The sequence below is a fragment of the Triturus cristatus genome, chromosome 7 (genome assembly GCF_964204655.1).
Source record: "Triturus cristatus chromosome 7, aTriCri1.1, whole genome shotgun sequence".
Classification (NCBI taxonomy): Eukaryota; Metazoa; Chordata; class Amphibia; order Caudata; family Salamandridae; genus Triturus; species Triturus cristatus.
Window position 1 is genome coordinate 1,303,604,423 of NC_140590.1, and position 26,001 is coordinate 1,303,630,423.

The 26,001-nt window shown below is 47.7% G+C and overlaps 1 protein-coding gene and 1 long non-coding RNA gene across 4 annotated transcripts in view; one reads left to right on the forward strand and one right to left on the reverse strand.

Moving 5' to 3' along the window:
* The window catches only part of MTCL2 (microtubule crosslinking factor 2), a 1,546,820-nt gene that overhangs the window by 1,273,479 nt on the left and 247,340 nt on the right, over positions 1-26,001 (forward strand). For both annotated transcript variants that reach the window (XM_085618920.1, XM_085618919.1), the window contains exon 7: positions 24,331-25,738. In XM_085618920.1, coding sequence (XP_085475046.1) covers positions 24,331-25,738 — 1,408 coding nt within the window. The remainder of the gene's footprint in view (positions 1-24,330; positions 25,739-26,001) is intronic.
* LOC146811947 (uncharacterized) overlaps positions 14,923-26,001 on the reverse strand; it is a 74,029-nt gene continuing 62,950 nt past the window's right edge. For both annotated transcript variants that reach the window (XR_014966808.1, XR_014966809.1), the window contains one exon: positions 14,923-15,096. This is a non-coding gene — a long non-coding RNA (uncharacterized LOC146811947). The remainder of the gene's footprint in view (positions 15,097-26,001) is intronic.

Consider the following 26,001-nt stretch of genomic DNA (forward strand, 5'->3'; position numbering starts at 1 on the left):
GTGCTCTTGTTCTGCCAATTACCCTCGGAGGGTGGGGGCGGTGGCACTTGTGATCCGCCTAGCCCCGCCTGCCGGGGGTTCGGGCACATTACAGACGGAACAGCCGCAGTCCCGAGGCCTCCAGCTGCCTCATAACACGCTGCCTGCAGCCCGGCGGAGCACAGCTGGGACCTGCCCTGCCGGGCTCTGCACCGACAGCTCCCCTAATCATCCGGGCCAGCCGGACACTGCGAGCCGCTCTTTAGCTGGCAGATGGTGTGACTTTGGACACTTTTGTTAGGCCGTCTGAGCGAGGGGCGAGAGCTCCACAAAAGCCACCACCGCTGGGACTGAGACTGCAGACAGATCGGGGGGCTTTCCCGTGAGTGGGGGCGAGAGGGAGGCGTGCGCAATTTAAACAATTGTAGTGCGTCTGCTCAGTCCTTTCATGGGCAGGTAGTGAATACCTGTAGCTCATTCATTTAAAAAGGACGGCACACCCACTTCTCAACAGGTGTACATTACTTCTAACAGGGAAGTACCTGCGCTTCTTAGCAGCGAACACGTACTGTGGGATAGTGAGTGTCGTCACTTGTTCGCCTGCCTGCTTTTGTGTTTTTCAGTGCTTTAAACTGAAATTTAGACGTGCAGGTACTCATTGTTCCAGGGTATATGTTAGCTGCTGAGAAGAGCTTGCGCTCTCCCATTAAAATTACGGGAGCTGTGCTGGGAAGTGCCAGTACCACCCCTTCCAGATTAAAGAAGTGCAGGTACTGAGTACCTGATAGTACCTGCCCATTTAAAGCTCTGGCGTTTTAGGTGTACATACCTTGGTGTTATTCCACTTTCTGCAGTTATTGAAGATACATTTACATACAATGAATATAATTAGAATTAATTTATTTAACTATTCAATAGTATTCCTGAAAATTGGCCATGTACCCTCCATATAGACTTATGTTGGGCACCTAATTTGATTAGTGGGTGTCTCCCACTTTCTCTGGTGCGCTTAAACTGCTCGAAAATTCTTTGCCAGAGTGCCAAATGTAATTTATTTATTTCTCTCAGTTTTCCTACTAGATTTCAGCAACTGGAACAGGCAAGTTATTGCGATTAATACATTCCCGTGGGTCAAAACAAATCCCACATTTTCCTATCCATTTACGGTGACTGACTATATTCCTTACTCCACTCAATATATCCCAGTTGGCCAATATAAGCCCCTCATGTTTCTCATATGATTTGCGGTAACCAGAACACATTTTTCACTGCACTCATTATGCTTAAATTGGGCAAAACAAATCCCTCACTTTTCACACTAGATTTCTAGTGAGCGAACACGTACCTCACTGGATTCCACACATTCCAGCTGGCCAAAGCCTGTCCTTCATTGTTCCTACTACCCATTGGTGACCCAATCAGATCCCTCATTGCATTGGATATATTCCAGTTGACCAAAACAGGCCTTCATATTTCCCACTAGTTTTCCAGATATCTTTTCCTGTGTTAAATCTGTTTCAAATGGTCAGGGTGACAAATCCAGTGGATTATTTTGTAAACACTGAATCTTTAGGCAAGATAGCAGCCAGCCAAGAATGGTCTATGGGTGCTCTCTGCATATTGGAACCAGCACACAAAGGAGTACGACTGCCGATACTCAAATTTGTATGTGAAGGTCCTACTTCAAGAGTACTAATTCAATCCTCATAAATGGCTTTATGTTTTGGCCCTATTGAATGTGCGAGTGAGTTGAGGATGAATGCATGAATAAGTAGATGTGTGAGTGCATGAATGTGTACATTTATATACCACACATAGCAAAACATTCCGGTCAACCACCTTAACCACATTACAGACCCCAGTGTCACGTGAATCTTCAAACCGTCCCCTATATCAGTCTGTGCCGTGGTTTGTGCATTATTGAAGTGCTTTTAATACTCAATTAGTCTATTGTTATTCCAGAGAGGTGCAGTCTACTTGACCAAGTGCCATATTGGCACTTGTGTACACTTTCTCCCTTGATTAATCCCTTCCATTTGGTGCTGTTATGAAAACACATAAAATATAGGTGTGAGGCCTAAACATATGTTAGCCTATTCCACTTATGCTGCTTATTACAGAGTCAAGCAATAGGAGATTACGTTTGTTAAAAAGTAAGGTATTCTTAGGAATAAGCATGTGGGTGTTCATTGACGATTTATTTTTTAAATCAACAAGAAATAGCTTCTCCCTGAAAGGATGCAAAAGGCAAAGGGGCCGATTCCGATTCCGGCCGCAAAACGAACCGACCGACACGGACCCGGACCGAATACCGACCGACACGGACCAGCGGCGTACGACCTGTGCAGTACAATGCAACGCGTGTGAATTACAACCGACACGTACGGAATACAAGCCGTACGACCGAGCCGTAGGGAAAATAGTGATCCGGCCGGAAAACAGACGCGAATATCACCGACCGACACGAACCCGGAATGAAGCCGACCAATCCGTACCCGCGATGTACGATTTGCGCAGTACGATGCAATGCGTGCAAAGCAAGACCGACTCGCACGGAGAACAAGCCGCACGACCGACACGCACAGACAACCCGGCACACAAGCAATAGAGACCGCCACAAACAATGCGTACCAAACACAGAAGACAGGCAGCGTGAACGAGGCGGAGAAGCCCGCACGAGACAACAGCAGCGTCCGTTTCCGTCACATGAACGTCTCCATGCCTACAAAACCCAAAGGAAAAAAGACAAAAAAAGGACCAAACAAGCAATGACAATAAATACCACAAAAAAAAACATGGGACAAAGACACACCCACCTCTCCAACTATATAAAGGACTACAATCACTACCATCATCCCTTGCAAACAGGAGACACAGCCAGCAGCACACACCAGTACACAGCAACCACAGACACAGTCACAACTCACCTATCACACACCTAACACACCATCAGCACCTCATACAAAAGCACACACACATACACCCAGCAAAACCAACACCAACCTACCATCACTTGCACCCTCACACACACATCACTCACCACCACCACCCATCACCATGCCTCCAAAGAAGAATCCAAAGTTCACAGATAGTGAGTTAGAAGTGCTGGTAGATGAGATCATCAGAGTAGAGCCACATTTGTTTGGTGCATTGGTCCAAAGGACCCCCTTCTCACAGAAAACCAAGATGTGGGTGAGGATTGTGGACAAGGTGAACGCACAAGCACCAGCAAGGCGCACAAAGGACGACATCCAGAACAGGTGGTATGACGTGCTCAGGAGGGTCAAGAAACTCATCGAAAAAGATCACACCCTGAGTCAGTGCACTGGCGGTGGCCCTCCTGCCAAACCAGTCTACTTCAGGACCTGGGAGGAGAAGGTGCGGGACATCCTACCACCAGAGAGTGTCCATGGCCTAACAGACATCCCAGAGCCTGGTGAGTACACAAACAACATACCCAAGATTGTGTGGCAAGGGGACAGCGAAACCATGCACCGCAATCAAAGCTACACTCACCAATAGATAATCAGCCCAAGATGTGTATGCCAGTCACACAAACACAATACCTGCCATCTCATAGTGACTGGGAACTGTGTCATGACATGCACCAACCTACAAACAAATAGAGCAAGCCAGTGGCACTAAGCCAAATACACCCTGCCAGACAGTTTGACACCATAAACACACCACCTCACAGTGCAGCTGACTGTCAAGAAGGAATAGTGGGGATGCAGGTGTAGTGAGTGTAGCCAAAAGCATGTTGGGGCCTGTAGTCACAGATAATGCTCCCCCTCCTGATTGGCCCATCAAGACCTCCCAGAAACATGCCCCCATCGCAGGGAGTGGAAAATGACTGACAAGATGGCTGACACTGGGTCCTGCTGTGGGGAGCACAAGGCCCTGCTAGGGTCTGTGTGCAAATTAGAAGCAGGACACCACTGACTGACATCCTGAAAGACAACTTGCACGCCCTACAATGGAAGCACGTTTCATGATGGGAAGGAGGACTGACAGCCCTGACCATACTAATCAGCATGGGGAGACACCCCCCCTCAACACAAACTCCACACAACTCACCGGGTACAATGCATTGACACACACCTCATTGAAATATAAGATAAAGATACCCCGTACTGGGTGCTGCTGTGTGAAGCCCAGGGGCTCACTCACTTGGGACTTGTAGCCAAACAAACACCAGGATTTCACAGTCAGCCATCTTGCCATTGCTGTCACACCCCCTCACGGGGAAGCAGAGTCAAGAGGGAGGAAGTATGGGCATGCTGGGAAGAGGGGTGTAGCCAAGAGTATGATGGGACTCGCAGTCACAGACAACCTACACCCACCCACAATGCCCAGCAAGATCAAACTCAACCATACTCGCCTCACAGGGAGTTGGAAGGGACTGACAAGATGTCTGACACTGGGCTCTGTTGTGGGGAGCACAAGGCCATGCTGGGAAATGGCCAACAACAAACCTCAGGACTTCACAGTCAGCCATCTTGCCATTGCTGTCACACCCCCTCACAGGGAAGCAGAGTCAAGAGGGAGGAAGTATGAGCATGCTGGGAAGGGGGGGTTTAGCCAAGAGTATGATGGGACTCGCAGTCACAGACAACCTACACCCACCCACATGGCCCATCAAGATCAAACTGAACCATACTCGCCTCAGAGGGAGTGGGAAGGGACTGACAAGATGTCTGACACTGGGCTCTGTTGTGGGGAGCACAAGGCCATGCTGGGAAATGGCCAACAACAACATCAAACTCTGTGACAAGCTGGGAAAAAGCAGTGTACAGGCAGGCATCTGTTTGAAAAGTAGAAAATGTAATGTTTGTGAACCAACGATGCATGTAGAAACATGAATCACATTGTGTGTCTCTTCCAAACACAGGTGGTGCTGGGCACCCAGCACCAAGTGATGAGGATACCCAGTCCCAGACTCTGGTGGACACGGAGCTCTCTGGTCTGAATTCTCTTTGTTCTCTTCGGATGACGACGACCAACCTGGCCCCTCCAGTGTGAGCCATCATGCAGCACCAGCAGCATCAACATCTGCCCCCCCTGTACCCACGCCTCCAGCATCTGGACACCGACAGAGCACCCCCGCCAACACGGACAGACCAAGGACAATCAACACCCACTGCACAGGGACACAGGACCCCCCGGAAGCTACAGCCAACACCACCAGCAACACCACCCAAGGGGTCTCAGTGTCACCTGTGTGTCCCGCCGCTGGTCCTGCCCGTGTGGAGAGGGGCGCTGGGAGGGGTGAGAGGCACAGGGCGCGCCTTGCAGAGGGGTCTGGACTGCATGATGACCCCCACCTGGCACGCATCTTAGATGCGTACCAGGATAGCACCGGAGGATTTGGCCAGGTAGTGGGGATCGTCAAGGACATGCAACACGAGCAGGTCGCCCACCATGCCCGCTGGAGGCCAAGTGGGATGACATCACTGCGGTGCATCGGGACATACTACAATGCCTCCGCCAGATCAACACCAACCTGTCCACACCCCCCTGTGTGCCCATAACATCTGTCGCAACACCATCTGCCAGCGCCACAGGGAGGGAGAAGGACTCTGGAGGAGAGTCTCCTGCACCGCAGAGGCCTGCACATGAGGATCCCACCCCCCCCCCCCGGAAGAAGAGGGGTCGTCCGAAGAAGGACATGCGAGAGGCAGATGTCCCAGCACATCCCCCAGGGCCTCTAAATCTGTTCTGGGCAATGTTCTTTGTGCGCAACCCGTTCACCTTGTCCAATCGCACACACCTCGCCCACATGAAATGGAGGGTTCATGTTGGGCCAATGTATCAGATGACTGTGGACTTTACTCTGGACATTTCATCTACCAGCACTTCCAACTCCAATGTGAACTTTGGATTCCCAAACCACTGTACAGCACCCACCATCCTGTGCACTTCCCTCACACGTTTGTAAATAAACTCACCAGTACACCATACTTGCCTCTGTTGTGATTCCAACTTGTCATGCTCAGGGAGATGTTGATCTGCTACACAACACAGTGCATGGCAAATACAGCAGCAATGTGACCAATGTAAGGTGAGTCATGGGGACGTGACACATGTGAGGGAGACACACCACTATGGCAACACAAAACATACTCACCATGGCCATGTTACTCATCACACACAATGATGTTGACCTGAAACACATTGGCATGCACAGACACAACACCAAGACCAGTCAGTGGTAACAAGTCCACAGGTGAGGTAAGCAGATGTCACTCAGATGTGGGAAGACCGAAAACGCACATAACAAAGCGTAGCACAGGTTCATTACACATCAGCAACACGTTTATTCCACACTAGTTGCACGGTAATTCTGCGTAACAGTGGACACACGCTCCCAATGTGTTGGAGAATGGAAGTCCAGGGATGTGTGGTACATCAGTTGATGGGAATTGTCAACTTCCACACTGGTGTTGGCTTCTGGGTGTTGGGGATCAGCGTTGACCACACAACAGCCAAAGTACCCTGGGAAGGACAGACAAGATACAGTCAAAAGCACAGAAGAACAGGAGAGAAATGCAATACACATGCACAAAACATGTTGCAAGACACCTACACAAACACTAGTTAGCAGTACTACCCTATTGTGGAGTACACAACACCTGAATGGACACATCACAGCACGCATCCAGTCAAGTGGCACACAGACACACTCAGACAGCAACAGAGCTGGCACAACACATTCCAGGCTACCTCCATACATTCTCATAACAACCCTGGAAACTCACATTCAGGTGAAGAAGTTGTTGATGAGCTGGGAGCGGCCTCACCATTATCTTCATCATCACTGGCATCTTGGCCCAGGCCGGGATCCTCCACAGGTGCCGGACGTTGGTTGTCGTCATCGTCATTCTGGATGAGAGGCACCTACTTCCGCACCGCCATGTTGTGTAGCATGCAGCAGACAAGGATTATTTTGCACACCTTTGCAGGCTCATATGGGAGGGCCCCTCCGGTCTTGTCCAGGCAGCGAAAGCAGCTTTTCAGGAGGCCGAATGTCCGCTCAATCACCCTCCTGCTCCGACCATGTGCCTCATTGTTGCGCAGCTCGGCTGGTGTCACAGGGTTCCTGAGGGGTGTCAGCAACCACGGCATGTTGGGGTATCTGGAGTCACCTACACACACAAAAATGAACAAGTAGGTGAGTTTTGTCGGAGTGCGGAATTCAACATTGACAAACACACACAATGATAAACAGTCAGTACACACCGACAAGCCAGGCATGCTAAGCTGGCATCTGTGACATCAGCATTGCAATGCGACTACTCCTCATAATGTAGGCATCGTGCGCCGAACCAGGGAACCGTGCACACAAATGTGTGATCGACATGTCAGCAAGACAGACCACCAGAGCATTGATCGAATGGTAGTGCTTCCTGTTCCGGTATGCCTGCTCATGTGCCTGTGGTGGTATCAGGGCAACGTGTCCCATCAATAGATCCGATGACGTTCGGCATCCTCCCCAGTGTATAAAAGGCATCCTTTATTTCAGGGAGTTCTGCTGGGCTCGGGAACTAGATATACAGGTCGAGGAATTGCAACATCCCCTCCAAGACATCACGTAGCACCCGACTAAACATCGTTTGCGACAAACCACGAGCAGTAGCCACAGTGTACTGGAAGGTACCAGTAGCAAAGAAGTGCAGAGCTGCCATCACCTTCACCTCTGGGGTCAGTGCTGTAGGGTATGTCCGGCAAGGTAGCAGATGTGGTGCCAACTGCTCCACCAACTCCACAATCAGTGGCCTGGTGAAGCGGTACCGTCTGAATGTAAATAAATGTAAATGTCAAGGTACTTATAGAGCGCACTGTCACCAGACGGCCACCTTGCGGTGTCGCCTTTAGCGGTTTCCTGGCGCTGATACTCATACCGCTGTGGAACCCCTCCTGGCTTTCCCTGTGAAGTGTCCACTCCTGGGCACCCCCAGGGTGAAGCCAGGCATCCTTAGCGCTGTTGGGGCCGGTGTGGAGGCTAAGCAAGCTATTGCCCAGAGTTGCAGCGTGGGGCCCGTGATTAGAATAGGCACCGAGGCGAGAATAGACAGGTCCGAGGAAATTGAGCCCGAGCCCCGCCGAGGCAGGAATCGAACCCTGGTCTCTGGCCAGAACTCTGCTTCAGGGTCTGCCACTCTAACCATTGAGCCACACTCCTCCACGATGCAGTCGCGTTCCTGCATGGTTGCAAGGTCTGGAAACGGATGATGGACAGCTGGTGCCCTGCAGTACAGAGATTCACAAAGGAAGATTGTCAGTTCATCCACCCATGTGGCCATGGCCACGATCACTATCACATGCTAGTTCATGATATTACACAATGTACTGAGGTGTGTGCTGTTGAGCATGAACACATATGTCACCTACAAGACCACCACCTCACATCTCAATTCCACATGTCCACATGTAGTGCAATGGCCAATCATCTGGCTGTGTGACCCAACCTATGTGCTGCTGCAACGTTCCAAAAACACACCACAGTGACAATTGAGGCCTCATGTCTCCCAGGTATCACAGAGCTTTGCCATGCAGAAACCCAGGCTCCCTGTATTGCCACATCAACACAGCAATGGACATGGCGTAGCACGTACACACCACAAGGCAAGCGTAAGCCCCACAGGTAGTGGCCACTGTTGTTCATGCCGGCCCTACATGTACGTCTCTTAGACACACACCCCATCAAGGTTGATGCATATACCACATGGATGTGGAGACTGTCACCCATTGGGAACGCTTGATCAGACACATCTGAGACACAACATGAACACAGACTGTGGGTGCAAATCAGTATTGTGGCTACAGGTCTCACTGTGACGTACATGTCATCACCCCCAGGACTCAGGGTGTATGTGACCTGTCCTAAACATATCCAACCCGACACTGTGGTCGTGACTCATGCCCATTACGGTCCTATTGCACATCACAGTGGTAATGTGCACAACACACAAAGGATTCTGCCCCCATGTACACGTGCACAGCCTGGGAGTGGCTGCACAAAGTGCCAGCCAAAAAAACAGCTGCGGCCCCCCCAAACACCCAGGGAATGCAGCCTTACATGCCATGGGACACTGTGTGGCCAATGCTGTAGTGTGGTAGGTATGCACAGGTGTCCCTGGTCAGTATATGTGTGTTGCATCCGTACAATAGTCACACTAATGAGGTCAGACGCGTGTGACAATGCGTACGCATTGCACGGGTCATGTCCGAGCCGTGCGTGCGCTTTGTCATTGAATGTAATGAGGTCCGACGCGGGTGACAATGCGTACGCATTGCACGGGTCATGTCCGAGCCGTGCGTACGCTTTGTCATTGAATGCAATTTGGTCCGACGCGGGTGACCATGCGTACGCATTGCACGGGTCATGTCTGAGCTGTGCGTACGCTTTGCCATTGAATGCAATGAGGTCCGACGCGGGTGACAATGCGTACGCATTGCACGGGTCATGTCCGAGCCGTGCGTACGCTTTGTCATTGAATGCAATGAGGTCCGACGCGGGTAACTATCATGCATACACGTCGGACAGGCATGGTCCGAGACAGGCGTACGCCTTGGCCATTGAATCTTATGGAGACGGGTGCATGTGTATATTCAAAATACGCGTTGTACAGTCAGTTGAACGAGCCGGGCGCACCCATTGGCTCAGGACTGTCATGGAGACGGATGCGGATTCAAAACTTGTACGAGTTGTGCACTGGAAATTCAGTTGGATGCCTACAACAATGTTGCAATTTCAAGTGTTCCATGAAGGTGAAGATTTGAATGATGCGGAAGGCGTGTACAAGTCGTACTTTTAAATGGATTGGCCAGATTCATAGAATGCAACCGTGTTGGACCTATCACTTGGGACACATTGCACAGATTCTGCCTCTGCAGCACAGATATAAGGCTGGCTTTCCCCCAGGGAGCTCACTTGCCTGCACTACATGCTACTGGACCACATCCCTGCTACCACTGCTGCTGTCGCTGCATCCTCTGGCTCCTGCTATGGCCCATACTCTGGAGAGGGCCCCAGCCTTCACTGAGGAGGAGAACCAGGCCCTGCTGGACAGGCTCCTTCCAGAGTACAGAAAGCTCTATGGGAAACCAGGGGAGCAGGTGAGTGTGCAGTCCACTGCCTTCCTAATTATGCATGTTGTCTGACTAGCAGTACTAGCAGTGTGTACACCAGTGGCAAGCATTCTCACTGAATACTTTCATCCCCCCCAAGTGTGTAGGTACATGTAATGAATAGTTTTCCTGCTGCTAAAGTGCATTATTGCAAGCTTAAACTATCCAGGCATTGTTAACATGTCAGACATGCATGAGATTTTTCAATCCCCATGGTTGCACTACCTGTGTAATTTATTTCCCTTTGTGAAGATGACATGTATATCCAAATGTGTGCTGCACAAATCAGGGGCATGTGTGTTAATCTACCTTTCACTTTGTCCTCCTCACAGGTTGATGCCCACTAGAAGCAGGAGATCTGGCTGACCATCGCCAGGGCTGTTTGTTCGTGGGGGTCTACAAGCGCTGGATCCGCAACTGCCAGAAGAGGTGGCAGGACCTTCGGGGCTGGACCCGGAGGATAACTAGAGTCCAGCTGACACTGTCACCCCACGCAGGAGGGGCAGACACCGGACCCTGACTCCCCACATGCTCCGTATCCTGGCGGTGGTCTTCCTGGACCTGGATAGGCAGATGAAGGCCAGACAGCAGCAGGAAGGGGGTGAGTCCATGTCTGATCTGTGACTATGTCTGACATGCAAATAGCAGTCTTTTGTCCTGGTCACACTTCCACATTACGTAGGTCTTGTAGTCCCAAACTCAGGTCCCTCATTTGTGTGATGCACCCTCCTCATCTGTTCCACAGGTGTGGCCCCTCCAGTCTGTTGTTTGTGTCACTAGGGCACTATGTCCCTGCAGTCAGCTATGCTTCAGGTACCGGTCAGCATCAGTTCCCGTGAATCTGCTGTGTGTTTCATGGGTGGGTCAATTGTTTACATAAAGCCTGAGATCTGACATGTGATCTGTGGTGATGATGTTGTCAGACACAGATGGGACACAATCAGGGTTCCTCAAGGCACCTGTTTATTTGCTAAATCATGTAGTTGTCCCTAGGTGGTAGTTTTCAGTGATTGAGACATTTGTATGTGTGTGCGACTGCTCCCACTTGTCGGGTTCGTGACTGCGATGCTGGCAGGTGTCAGCATGTGTGCCTTGTGGTTCTCCTTGGCATCTGCATTGTCCTGAGACTGTGGCAGGGATTCTGAAGGTTGCGTGAGCTTTGAGGTCATGGCCATGTACCGCATACTGTGCAGTATGTCTGTCATTCCCCAGGGTTGTGAACTGTCCTTGTGTGATGTGTCTGTGCACCTTAGTTCCTCCCAACATTCCTGTGTTTGTCATGGGTGCATGTGCAATGGCACCTGTCAATGTGGGCTTCACAGATGCACATTGTTGCAGTTCAGGGTGTGTGGTGTTGAGGGTGGACTGATGTGAATGTTTGCATGGATGGTCCCCTAGCTCCCGTTTGTCCATGGATGAGGGGCCATGCTGAGTGATCTGTGTCCGTGTATGTGTGATGTACGATTGTGGCACAGGACACATGTCTGGGTTTCGCAGTTTGTACGACATCTGCCTTTAGCATCACAGTGGAGGTGTCATGCATGCTTGTGTCACCCCAATGTCTGGTCCCTGGGGGTAGTGGTGTTGTGTGTCAGTCTCTTGCTCTGTTAGTTGGTGTTCATTCCAGCTTGTGTGTCATGTTTCTGTTGTGCTCCCTCTCATCTCCCAATGCCTGATTGCCCACTAAGGGTGTCCCAATGATGGTTTACTTTTGTATGGCACTGTGTCCACATCTGTGTCACTGTGGTTCAGCCCCCCTCATGTGTTGTGTAGTTGCCTGGGGATACTGTGACACACACACACACACACATGTTGTGTCAGATGTGCAGTGTGAGTTTGCCTGTTTGTGTTTGTGCATCTGCACCAGTGCATTGGTATTGCTGTTGTGGGCCTTTGTCTGGATGCTGTTTCTGTGCTTTTGCATGCTGTCCCTGTGAGTCATTTCACATCATTGTGCACATTCATCCTGGTTGTTGGGTGCCATTGGTGGCATGGAATGTCTATTTTTGAGATGTGTGCATGCTTGTTGATGGTCACTTATGCTGTTGTGGCATTGTACGCTGTATGCATTGTCAGCCCCCATGTGTGGTGCTTATCTGCACATGGCCGAGACTGTGTTATGTTTTCACAGCACTGTTAGCCTCACCACATCTCTGTGTGTATGGGACACAACCACTAGTTTGCCCCAAAGTGTTTAATGTGTTGGGAGCAGGGATCATACATGCTGTTTGGCATTTGCAGCTTTGACCATGATGACACTTACCTTTTGGTCACTGTGATGAGGGGGGTTTAGTCCCCATCACCACAATGCTCAAAATCTGCTGCATTTTGGGAGCCCCCACTTAACTTATGTTCTACACAGTGAGGGGGTGTTCTTTTTACATTGCCACAGTGCTATGGTGATGCTTGCCTTGTGTATGTCACACTCATGTGTAGGTCACACATGTGCTGTTACTTACATTGTATGCTCGTAGCCATAATCACTGTTGTGGGCATTTGTCACAGACTGCACACTGTTGACATGATGTTAGGGGGGATGTATTTTGCGGACATACCTGATGTTGGAGTATGCTGGATCTGTTGCGCATCACCCATCCTATGGGGTGGTAGGGGGGATGGGCAACTGGTCCCCTATGGGTGGGGGTGGCTGTAGTGATGGGCAACATAAGCCCTATGGCTGGGGTGGCTGTAGTGATGGGCAACAGGTCCCCTATGGCTGGGGGTGGCTGTAGTGATGGGCAACATAAGCCCTATGGGTGGGCGTGGCTGTAGTGATGGGCAACATAAGCCCTATGCCTGGGGGTGGCTGTGGTGATGGGCAACATAAGCCCTATGGCTGGGGGTGGCTGTAATGATGGGCAACATAAGCCCTAAGGGTGGGGGTGGCAGGGGTGATGGGCAACAGGTCCCCTGTGATTGGGGGTGGCAGGGGTGATGGGCAACAGGTCCTCTGTGAGTGGGGGTGGCAGGGGTGATGGGCAACAGGTCCCCTGTGAGTGGGGGTGGCAGTGGTGATGGGCAACATATGCCCTATGGCTGGGGGTGGCAGGGGTGATAGGCAACAGGTCCCCTGTGAGTGGGGGTGGCAGGGGTGATGGGCAACAGGTCCCCTGTGAGTGGGGGTGGCAGAGGTGATGGGCAACATAAGCCCTATGGCTGGGGGTGGCAGGGGCGATGGGCAACAGGTCCCCTGTGAGTGGGGGTGGCAGTGGTGATGGGCAACATAAGCCCTATGGGTGGGGGTGGCAGGGATGATGGGCAACAGGTCCCCTGTGAAAGGAGGTGGCAGGGATGATGGGCAACAGGTCCCCTGTGAGTGGGGGTGGCAGGGGTGATGGGCAACATAAGGCCTATGGCTGGGGGTGGCAGGGGTGATGGGCAACATGAGCCCTATGGGTGGGGGTGTTAGTGGGGCTGGCCATGCAACCACTATGGTGGCCTGTTGTTAGTGGCCAGGATGTGGATCCCCTGTGTGTGTGGGCCATTTTGCGGGTACATGTCGTTTGTGTGGTAGGTGTCTGACTTACTGCCTGCGCCATCGGCGTCAGTTCCTGATCTGGTCATAAATGTAGAGTACTGGTATGACCTGCGCGATGGAATTCATGATGTGTTCGTGTCATACACGCTGCTTGTTGCTCCGTCTCGTACCCGCTGCAAGCTGGTCCGTCTCGTAGCCGTGTATTGATTTGTGGCGCGAATCGTAGCTGATATGCTTGTTTTCCGGATGCTGTGACGTGCCGTACGTGACGACCCATCCGGCACGTAGGAAGTACGCATCGTACTTGTCATGCTGGAAACTGCTATGGATACTGCTTCCGGGTGACTCGGTTCATCGTTAGGAGCTACGGCTCGAACGGAGAATGGGGTTTGATTCACAGCCTACGTGTCGGTCGTGTTTTTGGTAGTTATGCGCATCGTACTTACTCTACAGGACGGACCGGCTCCGGGTACGTGTCGGTCGCATGGTAAGGCTACGGACAGCTGTCCGACCGTCTATTGGACTCGGCCCCAAAGTAGTGAAAAATACACAGTAGTAAAAAGCACAGCCCATCGAAGAATCAATTTAAATTTCAAAGCAAATTGAAAGGAAATCAAAAAATGTGAAGCACACTTGGAAGTAAACAAATGCCACAAGGAAAGCCTATCTAGCACGATTATGTATGCCTACTTTTAAGCATTCTAAGACCTCGAATGATGAGGCATGTATCCGCATAAGCTGTCACTCTCCTGTAAACTTGATGCATCCTGACTGAGCTCTTTTAAAAGATATTGCAAACCAAATAAGTCTTTGTGTATTGAATAAGAAAGGCCCTTTTGAATCTTCCTTCTACAACTTACTTTGCTAATCTTACCAAAATTGCGTCTGGAACAACGACTGTGGGTCTGTACAGTCTTTGCAGTAACATTTGCTGCTGATTGGCTAAAAGGTGGTTTAAGCTGGTTTATCAAGATGCTCTCTGTTTAGTGTGTTGGTGTTTCATCAATTAGTTTATCTAACACTCATAAGAAAGAACCTAAAAGAAGCCCTTGAAATCTACACTGCTTATCTCTGTTGTGATTGTAACATGGAATCTCTGAGGTACCAAGGAATCTTAGTTCAACTAAACTTTATGGAACAAAGATTTATTATTGCTCTCAAGTAAGATGTTTCTTCGGAACCTTTATTTTCACTGCCATGACAAAGACACACATAGGTTTCCTAAATATTTTTCATTATTTGACAGACCATTAGGTACTTTAATATTTGCACAGAAAGATGTGTGTCCCAACACATTTCACTGTTCAGTGAAAAACACACCATGATATGCACTTGTGTGTATTTATGGAATGTGTGTGATAAAAGCATTCCACATATATATACCCATGTATTGTGTTGTACAGCAACGGATGTTCAGTCTCCATTTCAGATTTATAGTCACTCTCTCTTTAGTGCCAGCAGGACCCCTTCCATCTGTTTGCGGGGACTCGGAGTAATTCAGGTCGGATCTATACCAGGGGGAAATATATGCATTCAGTTTACACAATCCATTCACAAATGCAACAGCAGTGAGGAAATAAATAATTCAGCGTAGGCCCTTACCCCACAAATCAGAGTTTGAATATCTGCAAGTTCCCTCCACTCTGTCTAAGCCCCCTGGTCTCTTCTATGCCATCCGTCTCCACTGCGAGTCACTAGCTTGAAACTAAGCAAGCCCTCTGTTCTAAGACATTGGTTTCAATATCGACAGAAAACCTCCATTTCCATTAAATCTCTATAAGGCCTTCTTGACCTGCTTCAACACACTGGCTTAAATCGCTACCTGCTCGTTCCCTTCAATGCCTCCTGCTCCTAGCTTTTCTATTCTCTCCATCTGTAGTACCAGTATTAAATCCTATAGACACTCTAAACATCTCAACTAACCCTCTTCCCTGTGAGCCATTCTACTGACTCCCTCCTCTATAGACCCCTTGTCCTCTACCATTGGTTTATGTCGAAGGCATTAATTCCAGTTGCTATTAGCCCTCTTGTTTTAAAGTCTCTCATTTTGTCCTGTGTTGACCCTCTTGCCTCTAAATCACTGCTCCGTGTCTCTGCCAGCCTTATCACTGGGTTGAATCTCTAGGAATCCCTCTCCTCGTTAGTTTAAATATTTTCACTGGTTTAAAAATCAGGCTGCCATTTCCATGCAAAGTCCTGTTTTAAATCTCAGTTTGCACTTTGAGTCAATAAGCGCTACCCTTTGCAGTACCAGTTAGAAACCTACCAACCCCCTCTAGTTTCAAGTCACAGGTTCAGTCAGTCAGTCAGTCAAAAACACTTTATTCGATTAAATTAAAATCATAAAAGTACAAATTACATACAATAGATAAAAACAATCAAAGAACATGATGGATACCGACAATAGTTACAACATATCCACAAGGTTAAAAAATGCCATACCTAAAAATAATCACTAAAAGGTCAGTCAGGATTACACAAGCTGGGAGGACTTTTTAGTTTAGAACGAACGGCTGCCACCAAGAAATTTGCCACACTAAAAACAATACGGGTGCTGCTCAGCTGTTGAAGGAATAACAAAGCAGGTCTAACTTGTAAAAAGCCGGCTTCCTTCAGAATTGGGAGCAAATATTTTTTCCGGCTAGCAGAATAAAATTCACAAAACATGATAAAGTGCAGTGTGTCTTGGGAAGAGAAATTATCACATTGGCACGGCCTGCTACATTCAGGTTTGCCCCAGGACGGATGAAAACCAAGTGAATAATGAATCAGGTTAAATCTAAATCTCAGCAGTAAAAATCTATGGTGTGGATTAGAAACAATGCTTAGGTAGGGTTCCAGCGAGGGAGATCAGAGAAGCATAAAATGCGCTCTAACACGTGGTTTTGTAAGTTCCCTTTCTTCGCGATCCAATTTTGCCCGGTCTATAAAAGACTGCTTAATCCATACTACATCTGCCTTAACAACATGTAATGGAGATGAGAAAAGCTCAGGACGCCCAAGACGGGAGAACGCCGCTCTAACGTACTCCAGCCAGGGTATTCTTTTGACATTGTCCATGGCTAAAATATCATTAAGAATCATATGGTTGAGAGTGATTTCCTGATTTAACCAGGTTTTCGCCCAACACAATAGTGGGGCCATCTTCAGTTTATCCGTAACATAACCCAGGCCAACCTCCGAGTGAATAGAAAAAATGGGGGTAGATTGGGGAACTGAGAGCAAATGTCTCAAAAATCTATTTTCTACCACTTGAATCAGGTCCTGGGCAACATAACCCCACAGTGCGGTGCCATAAGTGGCGATAGCCATGCATTTCGAGATGTAGACTTTCAGCAGGGCCTCCATCGGCCTTGCCCCCAGTCTTTTGGCAAAGCTCAACAGCGCTGAGGTAGACCTGGCTACCGAGTTACTTTTAAGCTTGATTTGCGGGCCCCAAGTGCCTCTCTCGTCAAAAAGGACCCCCAAATAACAGAAAACCTTTACTCTCGAAATCTCTTCCCCATTACAGAAAAAGGACCTAGATTTAAGCTTTTTGCCCTGTTTCCCCACTACCATAAAATGAGATTTTTTTATATTCACCTTAAGGTCTAAGGCAGCCATAAAGGCGCCTTTTCCAGGCCGTTAATATAAATAGTAAAGAGGAGTGGGGCCAGGATGCACCCTTGCCTCACCTCTCTCTCTCTGACCTAAAGTGCTTAGTGCATTTCCCGTCCTGAGTGACCCTTACTGAGGCAGTAAGATCCTGGTGGAGTGTTGCTAAAAAACTCACTGGGGGGGGTCAATACCTAATTCCAGCAAAATAAGCCATAACTTCGACCGATTAACTAAATCAAAAGCAGACGACAGGTCCATAAAAGCCATAAAAAGGGACCCGTCCTTCGCCACCGTATATTTACTAATTAAAAGCTGGAGATTTAAACATTGATCCAAAGTTCCCCTATTTGCTCTAAACCCATATTGCAGATTGGACAAGATACCCCGACTGTCTAAGGCATCCCTAAGTTTGAGGAGTAAGACCCTACCCAAGATCTTCACTGCCGAATCTAACCGGGAGATGGGTCTATAGCAAGAGGGGTCTCCACGCTGACCCTTTTTAAAAATTGGTATAATAACCGCGGTAGCCCACAATGCGGGGAACCTATAGCCAGAGACGGCATTAAAAACATAAGTTAAAATCCTTGTCCATAGTTAAGGAGAGGAGCCATATAAGTCTGCCGGCACACCATCGGGGCCCGGTGCCTTGTTTCTAGAGGATTCCTTTATGGCTCTCTCCACATCCAAAAAATCAAAAGGTAAGCAAGGCAAAGAATGGGGTTCTAGAGAAGTACTGCTGCTTGAGGGACTTGAATCACCCGTACCATACATGTTACTAAAATAATCAAACCATTGCTCATCCGGGATTACGCAATCCAGGTCTGAGCCCTCGATGCCCGAAAAGAATGGGTGATTAATTGTTGCCCAGAACTTACCACCGTCCCGTAGGACGTCAATAGATAGGAGATTATCCCAAGCCTCCGATTTTATCGCCTTTTTCCGTTTGGCGATAGCCTCTTTATAAGCTCCTCTCGCTCTGGCAATTGCTGCCTTGTCCCTAGGACTGCTTTTTAGCGCCTGGAGCAAGACCCTATGGGCCCTAGAGCAACTTCCATCAAACCATCTTAGGGGATTACTACATCTGCGGGTATTGGTGGAAGTCAGGTCCCTAGAGATCTGTGAACAGATTGCCTCAAAAGCACTGACTACCTCCGCAGCGGGCGAATTGTCAATAAGGAAAATGGCCCAAGGCCCTTCAACCTTTGCACAAAGCACCTCCAGAAAAGTTGCAGGTACCACCTTGGCCCATTTGGTCCTACGACCCTGGTCTTTCGTGATCAGGGGAAGGCCAATTTGGCAAGCATGGAGCGAGTGGCCCGAACTCTCCACCATATCCAACTCCAAGTACACCGGATTGTGGTCGCTGAAGGCAGACGGGACGGCTTTATAAGCTCTTGCCCTCGCTAAGGCGCCAGAGGACATAAAAATATAATCTATCACTGTCCCCAAGTTAGTGCCTTTATATGTGGTAACCCTGCCCCCTATCTCTACAAAGTTGGACTCAAAGATGATGATAGTGGCGAGAAATTCCTCTAGGGCCTCCCCCTGCCTGGTGTGCTCAAAATGAGAGGCAGCAGCACCTATTGGCCCCTCATGAGCTTCGTAGACCCTCGCATGACACTCAACATCACATGGATGAACATTAAAATCGCCCATAAGGACGATCTCGAAACCAGTGTTTTGTTTTTGACTGTACTCTAAAATGAAACATTGCAAAGCGGCCACATGTTGATTAAAGTCGACACAGTCCCCAGAGTTATAAAAATTAATCATTAGAATTTTTAAAGAATGGGAGACGGACCATTCAACACAGAGAAAGTTATTCGAATCAGAAACCAGACAAATAAATCTACCCTTCAGTTGTAGTGCAAAAAGAAATATTAAACCCCCTTTTGCTCGTCCCGCCCCACCCATGACTGCCGGTACCGCAAAACTAGAATAGCCATCCAGACAAAAGTTGCTTGAGGGGTCCCATGATTCCTGCATGGCAATAATATCGTATTTACCTAAAAAATCAAGACACATTGGATCCGCTCTCTTGGATCTAATCCCACCAACATTCCAACTAATTAATTTACAACTAACTCCTGCAGCAGGGGTTACATAACAGGGTACGGGTGGCTGATCCGACACTGTCAGTCAATCGTTTGCCTCCAGATTAGACAATGGGGAATAGTAATTGTTCAATGTCAAATTAGTGGGATGGGGCAAAGAAACATTAGTAGGTAGCTGCCAGTCTCCAAACCTTGGCATCTCCCGAGAACTTTGGCACCCCACTATGGTTGGCTGTCTGTGAGAAGGTTGTGGCCTAGGGGGTGGGGGGGAGAGTGTTTTTAACAGCACAAGCTTCATCGGAATGACTGTGTGTGCCACATGACATGTTTATTGGGGGTGGGTAGAAAAACCCTAGGGGGACTGGTCTAATTCCCTTTAACACTACCTCTGACCCATCCCAGAACAATCTATCAGCTATGTCAAGGCTGTTAAAGTTGACTATTACACAATCACCCACAAGCCGCTTCGGCCGCCGCCCAACCCACCCCACCCTTCTCGCCATGATGATATTGGAGGAGATGTCCAGTCCCCCACAGCTGAAGGCTGTGCACCAAGATCTAGTCACCCTCAACAGATCATGAGTAGATTCCAACACTCCCACACGGAGCGGTGGGACCCCTACAAATACAGTCACCGATGGGGCCGCTTCCGGGGGAAGGTCAAGGGTAATCGGACAGGCCCTTGCCTGCCTCACACTTCGACCCAAGGGCTGGACCACATCATGGCTAGCCATACGTGGCGTGTTATCAGAGGTGTGCCTGCCTAATAGTGGCTGGACAACTGGGGGGGCTGGACCCATGCTCTTCACCCTGCCTGGGGTACTACAATTCACACGAGGATGGCTGGTTCGTTGGTCCCAAAGGCACTCCCATGCCCCCCTCTGGCCTTTGGGGGCTATGCATAGCGTGACTAACCCCCATTTGTTGTGAACTAAACTCTTTAATGGAGGCAACAATTTTGGAACATTTGTTAAGCAAATCAGCAACACAAGCGTTCAATGTCTCAACAATATCTTTTGCAATGCCCACAAGTAGCGGTTCCAATCGTGAAGTAATTATATCTTCCAGTAGTTCCACCGAAAGGTTCCCTATTGGGCCCTCAATAGTCTGCGGTCCTTTAGGGGGTCTGGACCGTTTAGCGTTCTTCGTCTTACAGAGCTTTTCAGGCCCTACATTACCCTGGACATGTTGCCCCAATTGAACAGCAACAACCTGGGTAGCATTAGAAAAATCACTCGCGATGGGTGGATTAGACACAACCACCACAGGCTCCAGGGGTATGCTAGGCACTGCCACACAGTCAGTAGGTTCGCAGGGCAAAGAGGGAGGTACCAAACCAGGTTCCTGCTCTGCGTTAGCAATTTCTTTCGATAAGACCCCAACTGCGGTTGACAGATAGGAAATTATGCTGTCCGATTTTTTGGCAACCTTCGCTTTCTTCCCTTCCGCCTCCAAAGTAACTTGTTTGCGCTTACCCATTGCAGAGCTTTTGGGAGGGTAGCCCGGCCCGGCCTCTTTCGACCTCTGACGGCCGTAGACGGCCCACCCTTTGCCCGGGCTTCACCCGGCGCCGCCCGCGCGCGTCCCGCGGGCCGGAGGAAGCAACTGGCAATATCCGGAATGAGGGGGCGTGGCTGGGTAGCGCTTGTTCCTCTCGCGCTGCTTCCTGCTCTGATTGGCTGGTCCTGGGCCTGGGCGCTGCGTCTCCCGCGAAGCGGGAGGCGCGAGGTCAATTTCAAGTGCCCGGTATGAGGGGGCGTGGCCGGGTAGCGCTCGTTCCTCTCGCGCTGCTTCCTGCTCTGATTGGCTGGTCCTGGGCCTGGGCGCTGCGTCACAGGTTCAGTCTGTACCGGCCTCTCCCAATAAATCACTGGATTGAATTAATTCCTGGCCTATTCACTGTCTCCTACAAGTACCTCCTAGTTCACAGGTACAAAGATTCTTAAATTGATTTTGAGCTTTAACACCCTTTTCTAGCCCCTTAAGCGTAAAAAACTATATGTTTTTAACCATTAGTATTTAAACGGCTCCTTCAAAATATTGATAAAATACCATTAAAATATGCCCTGGATGAAAAATACTGCACATTGAATTGTACAGGTACAAGAAATAAACCTGGTTAGCGATTAGTAAAGATTTTAATGAACAAATGTCGTGCTACTGACCTTCATAAGTTAAAGATGGATGTTTTAAGTGTGTTTGGATGAATTGAACAAATATTGTAACAGAGAGCCTTTATCCATCGTTGCTGATTGATAAGTAATTATTTATAATAATAGGCACAATTTTGTGTATTTATAGGTCTGGTATTACTCGATAATAATATAACTATAGAATAATGTTCATAGGGAGATTCAAACGGATCTCACTAAATGCACAGCCATCATCAAGTAAATATAGCTTGATTAGGAATACAAACCGTGCAATGTTCTTTTCCCAGGCCCGGAAGAAGCTTCAATTTTTAGTGTGTCATTAGGAAGATGTATGGAGGTTTAGGGACATTAGAGAATTTATCTTATTTGAAGTTTAGGACAAGGAGTATCAGCACAGAAAACATATTTCCACATGGTGAAACAAAAAAGATAAATGTGCTACTGCACCTTTGTGCCAGGTTTCTATATGCACACTTTTCCACCTGGCATAATTACTGCTATATTTGATGCACATGAGTACTCATTGAAAGAAGCAATTGTCATTTTTTACCAGGAGTGTTCATGAATTCTATAAGAAACCCAAAAGAGTACAAGATTTGTCCCTAATGTAGGAGCAAGCAATTTTCTAATTTTATGTTTAGTTTTATGTTCATAGCTTTGGCGAAAATGAGACACCATGGTTAAATGACACATTTGAAGCTGATGTAATTCCACACACAAAAACTCTCTTAACTTTAATCTTGATTTTTTTTAAACATATGCTAATATTGCCTTTTCAATTTTGAGCTCCTCCTTAATTGCCATAGAAGAGATTATTTTGCCTACTGTGGTGGGGGAGCACTAGATTACCAACCTCTACAGTTCGCCAACAGAGTCAAGCACATTGGTCACAGAAGACACAACGTTCACTGACAACACTGTAAGAATAGTGACAATTGCAACAGGTCTGTTATAGAGAAGGTTATTGTATTGGTCCATCCTAAGAATATAGGAGTTCTTAGTTCCTACAGATACTCAATACCCAAACTCAGCTCTACAGCCTTTGTGGTTCTGTGCTCCCAGACTTTAAAACAAGCATTGGCATAGCCAATAGGCCTCACCTTTGGTACCTTATAAGTGTTTAGCCATGCAGCAGTTGATGTTATTGCACCAAGGATATTGTGCTGCATAACTAAATACTTATAAGGTCCCAAAGGTGAGACCTATTGGCTATGCCAATGCTTGTTTTGAAAATCTGGTCACTCTAAGTTAGAGGGTCACAGAGTGACATCAATTACGCCCCTCCCCCCCCCACATGGAGTTCTGCCATGATTCTTATTTCATGAATGTCATTCATTAATCATTATAAGTTTAAATAAAATAACACTATGCCGTCTATCATCAGGAGATAGTGGTTCTCCAAATCCATTCATCTTTTTTCCCTTTTTTGAGATTTGTTTCCCAGCCTTGTTTCCACAAGCTCACACATCTTTGAATTATGTGGGCTTGCATAACCCAGATGTTAGGCATTCACATTTTAACATGGTCAGGACCATGAATCTCATAACTCACATATGGAATTAGAGAAACGGGTAATGTGATAATTAGTACTCCCACTGCCAGTTGGAAAACCCCTATACCCAACACTGTTAGCGCATGCATTGATAGCTCCCTCATCCATGGTCCCTGCACGTTTCACCGGAGGTGAGACTGGTTAATCTGTTATTTCCAGGCCTGCACCAATTAAGAAAGTTGCATGATTACTACTTGGGCCACCCACATGCATTGTGCTCCCTTTCAAAGGAATGCTTCCTCTCTTAAAGGAGTGCATGTTTGGACAAGAGGTCCTACAAAGTATATTTGTCATTAGCAGCTCGAAGGTGCCCATTCTCTTTATCCTTTCTGTTTTCTTCTTGCTGTAGAATCTACCCATTAGTTTGTTCATGGGACAGAGTCCTGATGGTCACTTCTTTATACCTCATTTGCAGGCTATCCATTATTCCTAACACCATTCTGCTTACTCCTCTGCTATCTTTCAGAACTATTGCATTAGGATTTATTTATGAGTGTACCCGGGGTGCAATCTTACTTGGGGGAGGTGGAGCGGGAGGTGTCCGCATGCACACATAATATTATTATCAACTACATGTAGCCCTCGTTTTTGACAGATTTAACAAGTAGCTTCTGGTCCTTCACCTAGGGACCAGGTTATCCACAGGTTTGGTGTTGGAAAGAGTCTGCTAACTAGGAGTAGCAGAGTCATCATAAAGGTAACTTTTTCATTGTGCATCAGTGGTTAGCGCAACAGAACAGTAAATAACATGCAGCCTATGTTGCATAACTGTGCAGAAAGTGGCCGTAGACCCTTTTTTTTTTTTAGAAAAACCGTTAAAAAAAAAAGTGCATTAGTGGTATTACAGCTCAGTTCTCTTATGTCAGAAATTTTAAAGTGGCTGGGTTACTGCATCACTTGATGGTAACTCGATAATAAATTACTGCCAACAAAAGGCTTGTGGGGAAAACATGCACAATTTACATTGTTAATCTAGTAATTTGTTACTGCTAATTATTTATTCCCTGTTTTTTCCTTTGGGCACCGGACATTGTGTTTCGAATAAAACTTAGAGATGGATAACATATGCTGTAACCGTGCAAGGCCAACTGACTAAGACATGTTTTGGAAATGCAGATTAAAACACTTTCCCTTTTTCTAATTAGCTTAAATAAGTGTTGCTTGGTTTAAACTCAGCTGCTGGAAACATCCTAATCATATTTGTCAAGGGAGTATATGCTTCTCTACGGGAGAGTTATTCTTACAGGTAAGTACCAATTCTGTATTCTCATTATAAGCAACCAATTGCAAGAGAATGCCCATGTTATGTTTCTTGGTATGTAGCAATATCACTACAGCTTCCTCATAATGGTTTATGTTTCTCTTCTATCACCCCCTACCTCTTAGAACAAAGTCTTTTCCTTCGATGTCCAAGTTTGAAAATGTGACTGAAGCTTCCCCTTACCTGCCTGGCAGAAATGGACCAATTGTAAATGAAAATGTTAGAGCTGCACGGTTTGTGGCCAAGGACCTGGTCGATTCATCGGAGCTAAACCAAAAAAACTGTTTCTACATTAATAATGACAACGCTCTGACAGAGCATCTGACCAAAGATAATCTAGGCATTTCTTCCTGGGACTACACTTTGACAAACACCTCCAGGCAAATGACTACCCAGAAACAGATGCAAAGGAGCTACACAGCACCAGACAAGACAGGCATTCGTATCTATTACAGTCCCCCAGTGGTCCGAAGGCTTGATGCTTCGTTACCTAAAAATGAGGAAGGAAAGAACATCATTGAACCTGGCTTTCTGTTCACCATGGCCACACCTAAAGACATGAGCAGATCTGATAATTTGTCAGAAAACACCTACAGTAGATGGCTACAGAACGTCTCGAGACAGCAACATGAAATTCTGGACACAAGAAATGTCAAGGAGTCGGCGGCTTCACTTCCTTTATTCCCATCTGCACTGGGTGACTTTGACATTTCTGGAAATATGAGTGATGACATGAAAGAGATCACCAACTGTGTTAGGCAAGCCATCAGATCCAGTTCATTGGAAAGGAAAGTGAAAAACACTTCTAGTCAGACTGTTGGACCTTCAGATGTAGGCACACAGACAATCAGAATGGTGAGCATTGGCCTTCAAACTGAAACCCTTAGGGGAGTTCATGTCAAGAGCTGGTCACCACGAAGCTCTTCTTTAATCTCTGCTCGCAATAAACAGCTTTCATCTTCACTGGATAAGGTCCACTCTCGTATAGAAAGACCTTGTTGCACACCCAAATATGGTTCTCCAAAGCTTCAGAGAAGATCGTCCTCCAGGCTGGATGGTTCCAAAGAACGAAGCTTGTGTAGTCTCAATCAGAGTAAATTAAATGGATCTGCATGGGCTAGGTCTACCACGACCAGGGACAGCCCTGTGCTGAGCAACATCAATGATGGCTTGTCTAGCTTGTTCAGTGTTGTCGAGCATTCAGGAAGCACAGAATCACTTTGGAAGCCTGGTGCTCAAGAAAGTCCAGCAAAGCCAGATGCCCCTAAGTATGGCATTGTACAGGAGTTCTTAAGAAATGTGTGTGGTAGATCTCAAAGTCTCACCACCGGAGCTGAGAAGAAAGACCGAATAGAAGACGTCTTAAAAAAACAAGACATTCTATCCCCTGTGCCTCATCAGTTGGATATTGCTCCAAAAACCCTACATAAGAGAATTTTGAAACAAACAAACAGCAATGAGGAAAAGCCACTGCCTTCAGTTCAAAGCAGAAAGGTTGGAAACCCTTGCGATGCAGATGTAATATCAACTGAGGTAATTGTTGATATTCTTTCTATTAACATACAAGGTTTACTTCTCAACAGCTTGAAATGTATTCATATTTCACAGTTGCAGCACACACATTATTTTGTTAGGCAAACTTTGTAACATCCTGATATTCAGTGTGAAGAGAGTTGTGACGTGTAGCTTAGAGTGCACCATTTGGCAGTGTGTTTCAAATTAGACAGTATTCCCTTCTTGATTCCATTTTTTCACATTCCCTTCTGTCAAACTCCTGAGGCACTTATGTGGCCTTT